General features: G+C 41.1%; 2 protein-coding genes across 3 annotated transcripts in view; one reads left to right on the forward strand and one right to left on the reverse strand.

The window, feature by feature from the left end:
* LOC134825215 (basic proline-rich protein-like) overlaps positions 1-17,155 on the reverse strand; it is a 43,869-nt gene that overhangs the window by 16,256 nt on the left and 10,458 nt on the right. For both annotated transcript variants that reach the window (XM_063837369.1, XM_063837368.1), the window contains exons 2-5: positions 2,876-3,018; positions 2,576-2,700; positions 2,270-2,434; positions 1,563-2,158 (exon numbers count right to left, since the gene is read on the reverse strand). In XM_063837369.1, the coding sequence (XP_063693439.1) occupies positions 1,563-2,158; positions 2,270-2,434; positions 2,576-2,700; positions 2,876-2,943 (954 nt within the window). In that variant the 5' untranslated portion in view covers positions 2,944-3,018. The remainder of the gene's footprint in view (positions 1-1,562; positions 2,159-2,269; positions 2,435-2,575; positions 2,701-2,875; positions 3,019-17,155) is intronic.
* LOC134825049 (post-GPI attachment to proteins factor 3-like) lies at positions 13,891-16,980 on the forward strand. Its single transcript, XM_063837128.1, has 8 exons — positions 13,891-14,069; positions 14,226-14,330; positions 14,480-14,632; positions 14,764-14,930; positions 15,125-15,237; positions 15,572-15,687; positions 15,954-16,042; positions 16,230-16,980. The coding sequence occupies exons 1-8, from the start codon at positions 13,923-13,925 to the stop codon at positions 16,285-16,287; spliced, it is 948 nt and encodes a 315-aa protein (XP_063693198.1). The 5' UTR covers positions 13,891-13,922; the 3' UTR covers positions 16,288-16,980.

Here is a 17,155-nt window from a genome sequence, read left to right on the forward strand (position 1 = left end):
GGGCTTCCTCTAGAGTGCCGTGTTGTTAGTGAATGAGGGCTTCCTCTAGAGTGCTGTGTTGTTGGTGAATGAGGGCTTCCTCTAGAGGTTGGTGGTGGTGGCGCAGGGCGTGCTGGCGAGAAATTCATTGGGGAAAACGCCTTGGGAGGACTATCAATAGATGGTGAGGGCGCATGACTGGGTGGAGAAATTGGAGATGGGGGCACTCTTAATGGTGGAGGTGTCCTGCCTGGCTGAGATGCAGTGCTTCTTGAAATTGGTGGTGTTAAAGGAGTCTGTCTAGGAGCTGGTTTAGACCCTCCTGACCCTAACAATGGTGTACTTCTGTCATTTGTTACTGTTTTCTTCAGACTTGTGCCTGCCTGAATCGAGTTTAATAGGGCATTGTTTCCTCCACCAGATGAAGATATAGGTGCTTGCACTGGTGAAGAAGCTGATGGTCGTGGAGGTGGTGGTGTTGATGGTAGTGGAGGTGGAGGTGGGGCTCGTTGTGGTACATTTGTTAGTGGTGGAGGTGGAGGTGGGGCTCGTTGTGGTACATTTGTTAGTGGTGGAGGTGGGGCTCGTTGTGGTGCATTTATTTGAGGTGGTGGAGGTGCCCATCCTTGTGGAGGCGTCCGTGATGGCGGAGGTGCTTTAATAGATTTGTTAGGGAAACTAGCAGTGTTTCTTGATATTGGAGGTGTTAATGGCGACTGTCTACGGGCTGGTTTAGACCCCCCTGACCCTAAGGGTGTACTTCTATCATTTGTTACTGTTTTCTTCAGACTAGTGCCTGCCTGAATAGAACTTAAAAGGGCATTTTTTCCTCCACCTGATGAAGATATAGGTGCTCGCACTGGTGAAGAAACTGGTGGTGGTGGTGGAGGTGGGGCTCGTTGTGGTACATTTGTTTTTGGTTGAGGCGCCCTTGCTTGGGTAGATTTGTTAGGGAAACTAGCAGTGTTTCTTGATATTGGAGGTGTTAATGGCGACTGTCTACAGGCTGTTTTAGTCCCTCCTGACCCTAAGGGTGTACTTCTATCATTTGTTACTGTTTTCTTCAGACTAGTGCCTGCCTGAATAGAACTTAAAAGGGCATTTTTTCCTCCACCTGATGAGGATATAGGTGCTCCCACTTGCGAAGAAGCTAGTGGTGGTGGAGGTGCTTTAATTGATGGAGGTGCTCTAATTGGTGGAGGTGCTGGTGTCCATGCTGGGGGTGAAGGTGCTTGCTGTCGCTGAGATGATTTAGAATGACTTGAGATTGGAGGTCTCAAAGGCGACTGTTTATTAGCTGATTTAGAGCCTCCTGGCGCTAACATCGGAGAACTCCTATCATTAGTTATTGTTTTCTTCAAACTAGTACCTGCCTGGATAGAGCTTAGTAAAGCACCACCTGATGATGGAGGTGCTTGTGGAATGCTTGGTGAAAGTGCTTGTGGAATGCTTGGTGGGGGCGGCGGAGGTGAAGGGGGAGGTGTTAGACTGTGCTCATTTTTGGGTGATTTTTTAGGTGAGGAGAAAATGTTCTTTAAAAAGTTTGAGCGAGATTTTTTAGGAGATACAGAATCAGAAGGTACCTCAACTCTAGCGGGTGGGGGAGGCATGGCGCCACCCCGTGAAGGAGGGGGTGGAGGACCTCCTCTATTGGAAGGTGGTGGAGCAGGAGGTCCGCTTCTATTATTAGCAGGAGGAGGAGGAGGAGGGTTACTTCTCTGAGATTGCGGAGGAGGACCACCCCGCTGAGCTGGTGGTGGAGGGGGGCCACCTCGCTGAGCTGGTGGTGGAGGGGGGCCACCCCGCTGAGCTGGTGGTGGAGGGGGGCCACCTCGATGAGCTGGTGGGCCACGTAAGTTTGAAGGTGGTGGAGGTGGGCCGCCTCGTTGAGCTGGCGGAGGAGGGGGGCCACCTCGCTGAGCTGGTGATGGAGGAGGACCACCCCGCTGAGCTGGCGGAGGAGGGGGGCCACCTCGTTGAGCTGGTGGAGGAGGGGGACCACTTCGCTGAGCTGAAGGAGGAGGAGGGCCACCTCGATCATTGGATGGTGGTGGAGGAGGAAAACCACCTCGCTGATTGGATCCAGATCCACTTCTGTCATTGACTGGGGCAGGAGGCTTTGGCTCAGCTGATCTCAAAGCACCAGGTGGCTTCATAGCACCACCTGTTCTAGGAGCGCCTGAAGATAAGTGTATGAGAAAGAAAATTGAGGATTGATATATGACCAAGATAATTTGCTCAAACACACTATATATTGCAGGGAATAAGCTTGTTAAATAAGAAAGGAAACCTCTTTGACCAGCAGGCTTCAGCTTTGGCATTCCGCCAGCAAATAACCCTCCCATACCGCCCATACCACCCATGGGAGGACCTCCTCCACCTCCTCCTCCTCCTCCACCACTACCACCGCCGCCACCTCCAGGTGGGCCAATGCCACCCCCAGAGGGCTTTGTTCCTGCAATTATGAAAATTGTTAAGTTGTTAATTCCAATTATTATTTTCACATCAATGATCAGACCTATTACTCTATTACAGCATGTAAGAAATTTGTAAATGATGCTTTAAAATTTTAAAATATCAATAAATCATCACACACCTCCAACTATTGGTGAACTTCTGTCGTTGGTGACGGTTTTCTTAAGCCTTGCTCCACCTTGAATAGAAGCCAATAAGTTGTTCCTGTCCCCTCCACCCCCACCCGTTGGTTTACCTTTTGCTGCTCTGAGAAAAATATCAGTGTAGAAAATTTTGCTGTAAAGTGTTGCCAGAGGTTTCAAATTCCATTTAGCAGTTTTAATTAATCCTAACCTAATCTTTCAACTTTACAATACATCAATTTCGAACAAAACAAAATGATTAATTATTACTTATGACCATAAAGATTGCATTGACTTACTTTGGGGCTGCAGGTGGTTTTGGTGCCGCAGGTGGTGGCGGAGGTGGCGGTGGTGGTGGTGGTGGCATTCTCAGTCAATTCAATTTTCAAGATTTGTGGTGAAAGAATGGTTGTATCATCAGCGACAGTAATACGTTGCTATCCTATTGAAACATACATTATTATAATGAGGCATTGACAAATGGGACCAGGCTGAGCTGGGGGAGGTCAAAAGTTAGTATGCAACCTTCCAACTTATTACATAGCCATGTTCCATATTTGAGACTAGTAACTTGGGGAGAGGGGACTAGTGCCTGCCTGAATAAAGCTTAAAAAGGCATTTCTCCTCCATTTAATGAAGATACAGGCTGAGCTGGGGGAGGTCAAAAGTTAGTATACAACCTTCCAACCTATTACATAGCCATGCTTCATATTTGAGACTTGTTACTTTGATGGGGGGGGGGGGCAGGCAACCCATCGATGCCCATGCCCATTTGAACAAAAATTTGAGGAATAAATGTGCAAAATTAGCTTCATTTTCATAATTGTCTGGTTGAAATTGGTCAAAATCAGTCCTTATATTAATTTGAGGACGGCGAACGCAATGGTGTTATATTATTTTCATTTAAACTAAAGTTTCGGACGTTTTTAAGGATTTGATAAATGGGCAAAGCCCTCAAGACATCAATGCTCATTGATGCCCATGCCCATTTGACCAAAATTAATTTTTAAATATTTTTATTATCTAAATATGCAAAGATGGAGCGCCATTGTAAATCCCAACATTCTATTTGAATCAACCTGTATTTTTTTGCAAACATTCCAGAAACTCTATTCTAGTATATTACATATGATCATTAAATGCTGCAACTGATCCAAAAAATGATGTGAATTAAAGAGACAAAATGACGAAGTTTTCAAGCATTTTTGTTTATCAGTAAACCTGATTGAGTGATTATCAGATCACGTGATATGGCACAGCACAAGAATCAACTAGTTGATTAGGTTCTCAGTGTACTAGACTATGGTGCATGAGTATGTCACGTAGTACAGATTCGACTTTTTAGGGATAAAGCATGCAACCCCAAATCAATTTGGATGCATGAAATCATAGTAAACAATAATAAAATTGTTTTCCAAAAACAATAATCAAATAGAGGCAAAAGATGTCATGTTCTAAAATGCAACAATAACACAAAATTTCATAACGTATTATTGTGAAAATGTAACGATATTTGCTTTAGTGCTCGATTTTTATACTACGGTGTAAAATTGATTAATCATTAATAGTCTATTAATATTAGTAGAGGCTCTTACGGGCATTGTCTGCTCGATACGCTAGGGACCCCATATACACCATACTAGACGTATTTTTGACCGTAGAATCGATTAAAAGTGGTTTCAAAATGATTGGACTGATTTTACCTGGTTAAAAATGCAAGAAACCGATTTATATATGTAATAGGCGCCATGAGTTGGCACAGAATTTTGTTGTCTTTGATTTTGATAAATTTGGTACCAAAAGTTGCCTCTAAGTGTGAATAATGCAAATTCAATGTGTAACACGATAACGTCCAGCTGTATGTGGGCCTCTTGCATGCATTACAAGAGTTTAAAGGACTAAGGCTATTATATTTATGTCCATAATCATTTCACATAGCCATGTGTATACGCGTACTGCGTGACGCGCTTTGCTCTATCCAGAGCCCTTGCGCTTGCAGTAGCGTGCGCCCGCCTCTTGACTTGTGAAACAGGCGCGCCCGCAGTGGCGCGAAAGCACATGGTTAGGTGAAGTCGACGAATCCAATTCGGCGCGCGTCCTGGTAGGTTATAAACCTACAACTTTATATTAATTGAAACAGTGAAATTTATGAATGATGATTAATCACTCTACACTCGACTGTCACGTGACTTTTTCAACCCCTTCTCTTATCTAGCTGGTCCTGAACGACTATTCGAAACCCTAACCCTCTCATCTGATCCCAACCCTAACCTTAACCCAATCCATAACAAAATTTGTTGAGCCCAGCAGCTTTCCTTCCTCTCTTCCCCCGTCGTCTGGAGTGTGTGATTTTTGTCGATGTCCGAGCTCTTATATTTATCATTAGTTTATGGTTAACTTTCTGTGATTCGACTCGGTATTTTCGTCCCGGCCTAGTGGGACGATGCTTGCTCGCCAGTTAAGCTTACTGCAGTAGATAACACTAATTTCTACAAACTGTAGAATATTAAGTATAAAATGTGTCCAGTATGGCGCAAATGCATAATTTGATTATTTTTCGACGCTGTCGTCGGGGTGAGAGTTATCCGAAATAACTGCATGCCCCTACGATTGCGTCACCACTGGTGAGCAAGCATTTGTTTGTTGTTTAGTTGTGTTGGAAGGGAACATTACTTGATTAATTCATCCATTGGGATTTTAATAACGATGAGCTATGATATATATACCGTTCATCTAAGATTATTGGATCAATTTTATTATATGATAAGATTTTATAAACGAACTTGGCACACAAAAGATTATAATGCGGAGGTTGGCTGGCTCTTTTATAATAAATACGACACTCCAATTTACAGAATGCTTGTTATAGAATAAAACAAATAAATATTATCAGACTATACTTGCAGCATGAGTAACTGGTGGATAAGCCCTCGGTAAAAACGGATCCGGAAAAGTCATTGTGGCACTTGGGTCCTTGGTATTGTCGTCGGTATATTGTCCATTACCTACGTTCTGCTTTCATAGTTTAAACAATAGTGAGTTCTAAACATAAATATAACAGCTTTAAACCGACTAAGTATGAATGAATGAAATACCTGACAATCTACACTCCTATAAAAATTAAAAAAGCATGAGTAACTCGTAATGATGTATGATTTCTAAAAACTCTAAATTAAATTTGGCGCTCACAGGTCCTCATGATCATGTGATCGCCGCATGAGGTTCTGTAAATGCGCAGGGCACCTTCGAGCTTATATTATTCACCTTACTGAGGCAGTCAACCAACGCGCAGCTTTATTTTTATGATATGATATGTTTTGATTGTTATTAATAAATACCAAAATTTAAATTTGTTTTCCTAAAATTTGTTTTCCTAAAAGCAATATGCTGAAACCCTAACCCTAACGATAAATTAGACTAACTTCCGTATACGGTCATATCACGTGATCAAGACAGTTTTTCGCCAATATTTCGTCAGGGGAGCATTTTACCCCTATGTCATGTTGTATCACGTGGTGACCCCCACGGTCGCTTCACTATAGAGTTTCGACAATACAGGGGGAGCCTCGCACTCGTGCGCGGCGGGTCATAGAGAAACAAATTTTTTAGAGAAACAAATTTGAATTTTGATCTTTATTACAGATTAAACATATCATATATAACCATAAAAGCCGCGCGTCGGCTGATTGCTTCAACTTGGATTGGTAGTAATTTCAGTTTACAGAAGCTGAAGGACGGCAGCTCAAAAGCCCCAGTGAACCATCGGAAAGATCAAGGACTCGAGTGCCAATAGTGGCTTTTTCGAACCCATTTTCGCCGATTTGCTGTGGCCCAGATGAGCCGCGCCCTGCTGCTTAACGGCACATGGTGGTTTTTGTTTAAATACTTATTTAAATTTAAGCGATAATTCATTTGGTGGTTTACAGTTTTTGAATCATGTTCATCATTTATTTTTCGTTCAATTATCACGTTTTTACAATTCAGTCATACCATGCATAGTCAACATTGTTGAGGCAACCAGCTTCCGCAGTTCAATAATTGGAGACCGAAAAATATAAATTGATCGAAATTTACAATTCATCGTTATCAAATATAGTCAATAATATTCTTTACTTGATTCCATTTAGTACATAATAAGTTGGTTTTATTCTCTTGCAACACTACTGCACAACAAAAACTGCGCCTGTCCACCAGCAACAGCGCAGTCATAGGTGTGCAGCCAAAGCTATGCCACACACCCATGGCCGCGCCGGTTAAACAACTCTATATTCAATCGTTATATTAGGAAATTTTAGTTAATTCTTTGATCACTCTTCAGTGCCGGTGGGCAGGCGCCCCGCATAGTTGGCTTTCCAAATTTACAGTCTCAAGAAAGCCGATACGGTAATCGAGTCCCGGAGCAGAACACACATTTAGAAAATTGAAAAATTAAAATTAAAATTAAAATAACAAATTAGAAATTAAAAATTAAAAATTACATGACTACGAGAGTCCAGACAGGCGACAAACACACAAACCGGACGAAGAGAGGACCCACTGCTGAATTCGACATATAATGAATTGTTGAAAACATAATGATTCCTACACTAATATGATCTTGAGGCATGCCCTGCATGTACTGTGCGAGTACATTGTAAATAATATCTGATAAGATGGGCCAAAAATAGCGGCACAGCGCGCAAAATGCGCGGCGTGACCGCCGAAATTTTATACTTTAGACATTAACATTTTAATCGGCTTTAGCGCTCAGCATATCTTCATTGAGTAGACATTAGAATTTCAGTTCGTTGGAATCGAAGTTCAGTTCACACCAATCTATTTCGTCGTACCTGGACTGCATGCCGAGTAACTCCTTTTTTATTGTGGATTTCACAAGGTTCGTTGATGTAGAGAAGTTGATATTGCTAGCAGTGTTTCTACAATCGTTCCACATTTTTGTCGATTGATATATGAAGGAGGTGGATGGGGTTGGAGTGATGAATCGATCAGCACGTCTTGATGATCTGTTAAATAGATTTAGGAGTGGGACTGGGGATTCTAATTTATTGATTTTGAACATTTCCAATAAACATGTGTGTTTGAACAAACTGTGTATGGTTAGTAAACCATTTTTCTTAAATAGCGGTTTTGTGTGCTGTTTTTCATAGAAGTCGCTTCCTAATTTTTGCTTGTCTTTACTTCGTGTTCTAGCACAAGTTCTAAACTTTTCTAAGTACGCCTCTCGGTTACCAAATAGTATTCTAACACATTTCTTCTGAGTGATAAATATTGGTTCAAGCCTGTTGTTACTAAGGCCACCCCATACTGATATCCCAAATCGCAAGTGTGATTCAAATAGTGTGTAGTACAGTTCTTTGTAGAGTTTTTCTGGAATAATGTGCCGTATTCTACAAATTTTCCCACTTTCACATTTCAGCTTTGTGTTGAGCGACCGTATATGAGCATCCCATTTAAGCTGATCATCAATAATAACACCAAGAAACTTCACCTTTTTGACTTGCTTTATTACTACATTGTTTAGAGTAAGTACGTGTTCTTCTTCATTATGTTCTACCTTGCTTTTTCTATTCGTTGGTTTAAAGTGAATGTAACAGCATTTCTTAATGTTAATATGCAGGAGATTACATTTCATATACAGTTGTACCAGTTTGAGAATTTGGTTTGCTCGTTCATATAACTTTATCTTACATTCATCCGCGACAAATATATTTGTATCGTCAGCAAATAGAATGAACTTGCCTAGTTCAGTTGCCCTATATAGGTCGTTGATATAAATAATAAATAGTAACGGACCAAGACAAGATCCCTGGGGTACTCCAAAGAGAACTGGAAGCTTGTCAGACTCTTCTCCTAGGACCGAGACGTATTGATATCTATTAGAGAGATAACTAGCAATGAGTTTGTTGGCATTGCCTCGAATTCCGTAATTATCTAGCTTACTCAGTAATTTGTCAGCTGAGATGGTATCGAATGCTTTGCTTAGATCAATGAATATTCCGAGCACGTGCTGCTTTTTATTAAGGCATGATTCTATATAATTCACTGAGAAATTCAGGGCATGACTAGTAGAGTGATTTTTACGGAATCCATACTGATTTTCATAGATCATATTTTGTGACTGGAAAAAGCTGTATAGCCTACTATATATAATTTTCTCGAATAACTTACCAAATACGGCTAAGGTAGAGACTGGTCTATAGTTTTCAAGTAATTCTTCATTTTCTTTCTTGTATATGGGACTGATCCTGCCAATCTTTAAATCGTCCGGGAATATTCCATCCTTCAAACATTCATTGTATAGTACAGATAATAGGGGGGCGATAATTCTGGATGACGCTTTTACAACATGTATTGGGATATCAGACGATTTGCCATTTTTCAATTCTGATATTATTTTACATACTTCATCGATTGTACAATCATGCATGTAAATACTGGTCGTGTTGGATTTTGGTAGGTAGTCATAGATACTGGGGATGCCATTAATTAATAGTTCGCCGATTTCATTGTATGCCTCGTTAAGATTAGAAGCTAGGGAGACAAAGTACTTATTAAACTCATTAGCTATTACCCTACGATTAGTAATTTTTTCATTATTGATAGTAAATAGAGGTTTGGTTTGTCGTTTTCGTTTACCCCGTATTTGGTTAATTAATTCCCACGTCTTTTTACTGTTTCCGTGCAACTCTGCAAATTTTCCACCATAGAACTTAGATTGAGCATTGCGGCGATCTTTTTTGACCTTCCGCCTGCAGTCACTGTATTTTTTATACTTGTCACGTTTTTTTTAATACTTGTCACGTTTTTGAGCAACATATTGGGCATTGGCATGTCCCCCCTTTATTTCCTTCATACAACGTATGACAAATGTCATGGTGGTGATTCAGAATCAGCGTCCGAAAATACATCGATTGAAGTTGGTTTCAACTGTCAGGGGCCCTTTTCTTATTAGAACAATATCGAAGATCGACTGTAGAGTGATTTAGCACGCTTGGAAATTTATATGTTATAGGCCAAAAAATAAAAATTTTCGCGAAAAAAGCACGCGCGGAAAACAAGCGCCGTGTTGGAGGACTTCGCCGTTTCAACGCGCCGCGCAAACTATAGCATTCTTGCTTCGCATCGAAGAGATTTGACGAGATCGTTGCTTTGCTTAATTTACCTGGAGACCACAGGCTATTATGTTATCAAAGATTCGGCGGAATGACAGGCTGAGCGCCGCCCAGTAATATGGGCAGCGCCCATCCAATGCAATAATGCTTCTCGTAACCAAAATACATCGAATCAGGTAGATTTTAAAGAGCGCGATTAGATTTCGACCATTCTGTCAGAACAGTCAAAATCTAATCGCGCCCGATTTCAACTGTCAGGGGCCTTTTTAGAAAAATTTCGAATATTGACTGTATAGTGATTTAGCATGCTCGGATAATTTAGCATGTTGACCTCAATTGAGCTATCTCAATTACTTAAACCAAAGGCAGTTGGCAAAAGGAGTCAGTTGCTTGTAAGAATTAGTCACTAGATAGATTAGAAACAAATAAAGTTAAACAGCCTTATAAGATACCATTTAGCAATCAACCTTGGATCACAACTTTGGCATAAATCAAGACAATAATTTCAAAAAATATAGATATGGTTCAAACTTAGAACTTTTAAAATGAATGAACTTTTAAAATAGGATAATGTTTTAATTTGATAAATTTTAAGAATATTGATTTGATAAATAATTAATTTTGGTGGGAAATATTTAGTATATATTTCTTCACATAATGTGATGATGTGATGTCATGATGTGATGTCATAAATTTTACTTTACTTTTTTACTTTAGAATTTCTGAAAGTTTCGTAAAATTTCATTGATTAAAGAGGGTTTGGTTTGCCACATTCAAGTGATTTCCCAAAATGTCAAGTTGATTGTTCACGATTAAGCCGAGTTATGATCATTTGAAGATCTAGAAAATGCTCCCTTCACGCCACTGGTGTCCAGTACTACAGGAGGAATGCCGTTTGAGGCTTCACAGTTCCTAAAACATCTCGCTGAAAAGATTAGCCAACGGTATTGTGATGTGATGTCATTTGTCAGACACAGACTACCCAGAACCTGTATAATCTCTATCAGGGGTTACAGAGGTACCAGACCTCTTCAACCCACGGCGATAAGTGATTTGGACCTTAACCTGATCAACACTCCTGAACCATAAAAGGTCATGGAGTGCTTGTTGGGTGTGGGTCTAAACTGCTTTTTGTTGTGATGTGAATTTGTGAATTTTATTTTTATAGTTAATGATAATAATAATTAATTAATGTTATTTTTATACAGCACCAAAAGGTTAAGTAATTTAAATTTAACCCTTAGGTTCAGCTGTAAATGACAGCTAACACTATTAATGCTAAGTACCAAACAACAAGTGGGAGGTGGATCGTTGGTATACCATTAAATCGATTTAACACCGCAATTCCAGTCGCAAGCCTGGGACCACTACTAGCATAGTCACAACATCTACAAAGCTGCCATATAGCCTGACTGACAACTTTCTCGACTGACTGACAATGTTTCTTCTTTTCCCCATTTAGAATACAAAGATTAGTACATTTTAGCTTATGATTAATATTATATTTTTACCTATAGTTTACCTAGATTAAATTAACGATTGTGCATCTTTGCCTTAGACTGAGGTGAAACAAGAATAGTTGACCATTTATATATTAGAGGGGGGGTGTCACGTCCGTCTATGTCCGCTTGTCTCATAGAATCCAAAAAGGACAGGACATAGGCGGACATAGGCGGACATAGACGGACATAGGCGGACATAGGCGGACATAGACGGACATAGGCGGACATAGGCGGACATTAATGGACACCTAAATTGCTAAATAAAATGTTCAATTTTTGCTGTTATAGGGGGGATCATGTTTTTTGTCCGTTCGGTACCCTATATTTTCAAAACGGACAAAAAATAGAGCGGACAAAAACGGACAAAAATGGACAAAAACGGACAAAAATGGAAATAACATTTAGATGCTTCCTCCTCCTACTCTTCCTCCTCCTCCCCCTGGGTCTTCCTGATCTTCCTCAGTCCTCTTCCTCCTCCCCTCCGCAGTCCTCCTCCTACTCCTCCTCCTCGTCCTCAGTCCTCCTCATCAGTCCTCAACAGTCCTCCTCCTCCCCAGTCCTCCTCCTCCTCCTGAGTCCTCCTCCTGGGTCATCCTCCTGGGTCCTTCTCCTCCTCTTCATCCTCCTCCTCTTCCTCCTCAGTCCTCCATCCTCCTCCTCAGTCCTCCCCCAGTCCCCCTCCTCCTCCTCCTATTCAGTCCTCCTCCTCCTCCTTCTCAGTCCTCCTCAGTCCTCCTCCTCCTCCTCCTCTTCCCTCTCAGTCATCCTCCTCAGCCATCCTCCTCAGTCCTCCTCAGTCCTCCTCCTCCTGGGTCCTCCTCCTCCTCTTCATCCTCCTCCTGATCCTCTTCCTCCTCGGTCCTCAGTCCTCCTCCTCCTGGGTCCTCCTCCTCATCCTTCTCATCAGTCCTCCTCTTCCCAAGTCCTCTCCCAGTCCCCCTCCTTCTCCTCCTCCTATTCAGTCCTCCTCCTCCTCCTCCTCAGTTCTCCTCAGTCCTTCTCATTTCTCCTAAGTCCTCCTCCTGAGTCCTCCTCCTCTTCCTTCTGAGTCCTCCTCCTGAGTCCTCCTCCTCCTCCCTCTCAGTCATCCTCTTCAGTCATCCTCCTCAGCCATCCTCCCCAGCCATCCTCCTCAGCCATCCTCCTCAGTACTCCTCAGTCCTCCTCAGTCCTCCTCCTTCTCAGTCATCGTCAGTCCTCCTCCTCAGTCCTCCTCCTCCTCCTGGGTCCTCCTCCTCCTCCTGGGTCTTCCTGATCCTCCCCAGTCCTCTTCCTCCTCCCCTCATCAGTCCTCCTCCTACTTTTCCTCCTCGTCCTCAGTCCTCCTCATCAGTCCTCAACAGTTCTCCTCCTCCCCAGTCCTCCTCCTCCTGGGGCCTTTTCCTGGGTCCTCCTCCAGGGTTCTCCTCCTCCTTGGTCCTCTTCCTCCTGGGTCCTCCTTCTCCTCCTCAGTCCTTCTCCTCCTCCTCCTCCTCAGTCCTCTTCCTCCTCCTCCTCCCTCTCAGTCATCCTCCTCAGCCATCCTCCTCAGCCATCCTCCTCAGTCCTCCTCCTTCTCAGTCCTCCTCAGTCCTCCTCCTGAGTCCTCCTCCTCCTGAGTCATCCTCCTCAGTTCTCCTCCTCCTCCTCCTAGGTCCCCCTTCTGGGTCCTCCTCCTCCTCCTCCTCCTGGGTCTTCCTGATCCTTCTCCTCCCTCTCAGTCATCCTCCTCAGTCATCCTCCTCAGTCATCCTCCTCAGTCATCCTCCTCAGCCATCCTCCTCAGCCATCCTTCTCAGCCATCCTCCTCAGTACTCTTCAGTACTCTTCAGTACTCTTCAGTCCTCAAAATGTTTGTCCGCTAATGTCCATCAATGTCCGCTAATGTCCACCAATGTCTATCTAAGTCCGCCAATGTCCGTCCGGGTCCGCCAATGACCGTCCGAGTCCGCCAATGTCCGTCCGAGTCCGCCAATGTCCGTCCGAGTCCGCCAATGTCCGTCTGTGTCCGCCAATGTCCCAAAAAACACGTCCGTTGTCTCATAGAATCCAAAAAGGACAGGACATAGGCGGACATAGACGGACATGACACCCCCCCCCCCCCCCATTAGAATTGAACTTAGGGTTTTATTTTTTACCTCAGTTTTAAAAATATGTACCATTTTTATAGCATTAAATCTATTGTATTGGTTTATATATTTTTCGCGGGTGTCTATCCTTATAGCTAGACAATTACCATTGCTGAAATTATCTGTATACTGTTCGAAGCATTTCATTACTATTTTAAGATCTGGTGGATACTTGATCCCGAAATTTAATCAGTGATCTCCTCACTCAATCCACCGTCTGACTGGTTCGAGACTGCTGTTGGTTTTAAGCACTTAATCTGACACATTTTTGACAAATTTTGGCATTTTAGGGGGATCTATAAGGGGGTTTCTGGGAGGCAGCGATTAATTCTGACAGTTTCAGATGGTTATCTATTAAGCACATTTGTCAGGAAACGGCAAATATCATGAGAATATGTTTCAGCTGCATACTGAAGGGACTTATGAAATTATATATAGTGCCTATGTAATTTAGAAAATGTAAAACCTATACTCAGCAAAGTTAAGTTTGAACAAAAATTAACTGAATTATCAGGTAGGGGCTGGTAACTTATGTATAAAAAAAGATATCAGTAACACTGTCAGAAGAAATATTGTCCTTTATAGAGAAAATTGACAAAGTGGCCTAATCTTAACATCAGTAGGATGAGGAGTATCAGGACGGTATGTTTGATCTCCATGCTGCTATTACCAGTCTTGTCCTCCTACGGAGACCAGACTCATGAATACCGCGACTGCACAACTCTGAGGATGAGGACATGCGAGTACGCCAACCTTGATACAACTCTAAAGGTACTGCAGTGTGAAATACTTTACATTTATGTTTGTCTTGAGAAAAGATCCTCATCTGGTTATTTGATTGGAATACACTTTATTAACATTGATATTAATCTCTTAATATTACGGACCAAAAGACAATCTCACATCATTAAATATACTTTACACCAGATTTTTGGATGGGACTGTTTGAGTGATAGTCAATACATGTGTGCATTGGAGATGACGGAGAAGAGGATTGCCCTGGGAAAACCCATCCTCCAATACAATGGCCGGGTATTTTGAAAGACACTTCTCTTGATTATAGATTGAATATCTCAAACTTGGGTTATATCATTACCAAGGCAACTTAGTAATATGTAACAGATGAATTTAAAGGTTTAATTCGTAAGAAATGAATGTCACAAATAATAATAATCGTTCAGTGGGCGTTCAGAAGGTATATTGGCCTACAAGAGCCAGCCTCAGTTTTCTTCTCCTTCTGTAATGGCTTTGCTGTTTTCCTGGGTATCTCCAACCTAGTCGCCAAGGTTCCTGTCACCTACAACCTCTTCCATACTTGGCTCGGATATGGAATTGTGAGTAATTTTCATAACCACACACCTAAAGCTCACAAATACAAGTTTCTAAGTTATAAAACTAAAATCAAATATTAAAGTCAAGAAATGGAGCAGTTTTTTACACAGCACTGACATCTCCCCCATTCTAGGTGTGTCTCATCACGTGGTTTGTGTCGTTTCTGTTCCACGCGAAGGACACTGTGACTACAGAGATTCTGGATTACCTGGGTGCAAGTACCATGGTCATGTTGTCTCTCTACTGCATGTTGCTGAGGATATCGGGCAGGGATCAGTTCGGAAAGATCAAAAACCATCTGTATGTCATGCTAACTGTTTTTTAAGCAAACTAACAAAATTACAATCAAAATAGAGTAAAAGTCTACTGTTAGAAAATTATGATAACTGCCATAATATAATAGTAATTAGACTTCTGACACCTTTATTGGGTGATATGTAATTTAAGATATATGTAATTTAAGATATATTTAATTTAAGATATGGTATTTACAGGAACTACAAGTACGGGTTACCAATATTCCTACTGTGGGCCTATCACGCCTACAATCTTGGGTTCTACAAGAAAATTGACTATGGATACAACATGAAATTCAATGTCTTCATAGGTAGTTACATCAGATCAACATTGGATTAAGTTGCTCCATTTTACTTTTTTTGTCAAGTGATGTATATAAAATTGACTATGGATACAACATGAAATTCAATGTCTTCATAGGTAGTTACATCAGATCAACATTGGATTAAGTTGCTCCATTTTACTTTTTTTTGTCAAGTAATGTATATAATTAAATTGTTACAGTACATACAATGTAATACTTTCAGCATTTAGATTATTCCAAATTTGGACTAATTTAATTATTTTTAGGATGAAACTACCCTATTTCAATATTATCCCTACTGAATTAACCAATAATTATAAAGTAATTAACTAATTAACAGGAGTGACCCATCATCTGCTGCTAACTGGGTGGGGACTCTGGAACTGGAATCACAGACCACACATTAAGAAAGCTGTCTGGGTCATCGTCTTCTCCTCCCTGGCTCTTCTTCTAGAGGTTAACTATTGTCAGACACAAGGATAAATCGTGTGTGAACATCTTGTGTCTAGACCTATAAATAGATACATTAAACTAAAGGGTTTAGGTCACTCATAATGCTTTTAATACAATGGATAAGTGGCTTGAACGTTGGTAGTCTTGAACGTTTACAATTTGGTAGCCTTTACTGATAACTGAATTCAAGTCACTCCGCCACATTTATATCAGATCCTAGTTACCTATACCATATATTATAATCTTATCACAATACTGTCGATCCTCAGCTGTTTGATTTCTCGCCTTACTACCTGGTAATGGATGCTCACGCTACCTGGCACGCAGCCACTGTTCCCATTACTGTGCTGTGGTGGAGGTGAGATTATCTTATTTTGTTACAGCCGGTCTATTTATATTGTAACATCAATCATAAGTGTAACACCAATAATAAGTGTAACATTAATAATAAGTGTAACACCAATGTATTGTAACACCAGTAATGATGTTACATTATTGTAACACCAATAATGAGTAGTGTAGATAATATTAAAATTTACTTTCAGTTTCATTGTGGACGACTGTGTGTTTGAGTTCAACAGATTCAAGAGGAAAGTTGTGTAAATAAGAAGAAGAGAGCTCTCTTATCAGATCTCCTCTCGTTATCTGATGTTTTAAGGGGAAACTGAGAAGCTGTGCTATTATCATTTGAGGGGGGATAAGTCATGTGGTTTGACGTCATGTCACGTGGTGTGACGTCATGTCACGTGGTTTGAAGTTATATCACGTTGTGATGTGACGTCATGTCACGTGGTTTGACGTCATGTTAAGCTGCACTTGGTTATCACCTTCCTTATAACCAGTGTTAAAATTGTGCTCTTCATTAAGGATATTAGTATTTATTATTAAAATGTAATGTATAACATTGTTCAATACAGCGTGCTGTTAAAAAACTTATGCGATATAGAAAATAGTTGACAGTATCAAGGTAAAAGGTCACACTGCTTGACTTTTGTGAAACACCACGCCACTCTTTGTCACGTGGTATGCGTCATTTGGTTTGAAATCTTGTCACGTGCGCGTGGTGTGACGTCATGTCATGTGACTTTACGTTACATCACGTGGTTTAATGACAGGTGTACAATATAGTGTGTACTGTGTAAGCACAGTTCCTTTTGTACACAATATTTTGTACACAATATGTTGTGTGTATTTCTTATTATTGCTGTGATAACATTGTATTCTTAAATTCCTTATTCACAGTATTTTGTAATTAAGAGATCTGTGGTATCCAGCTGGCGATTATAATGAAACTTTAAAAAGAGAAAAATGTCAGTGATTAAGCAATTATCTGGGCTACTTTTAATGATCGTTGCTGTAATAAGTTGGGGTTTATCTAGATCACGTGACTATGTTTTAGTCAAAATGTGCAAAATGGAGCTGTTATCTTCTCTGCCATGGTAACTGTATTTAAGGGGAAACTTTGTAAATG

The sequence above is a fragment of the Bolinopsis microptera genome, chromosome 13 (genome assembly GCF_026151205.1).
Source record: "Bolinopsis microptera isolate Bmic1 chromosome 13, MBARI_Bmic_1.0, whole genome shotgun sequence".
Taxonomy (NCBI): domain Eukaryota; kingdom Metazoa; phylum Ctenophora; class Tentaculata; order Lobata; family Bolinopsidae; genus Bolinopsis; species Bolinopsis microptera.

Coding starts and splice junctions, on each gene's coding strand:
- LOC134825049 (XM_063837128.1), top strand. CDS start 13,923: ATGAGGAGTATCAGGACGGTATGTTTGATCTCCATGCTGCTATTACCA. Junction 14,070..14,225: donor ACCTTGATACAACTCTAAAG/GTACTGCAGTGT, acceptor ACTTTACACCAG/ATTTTTGGATGGGACTGTTT. Junction 14,331..14,479: donor TCCTCCAATACAATGGCCGG/GTATTTTGAAAG, acceptor ATAATCGTTCAG/TGGGCGTTCAGAAGGTATAT.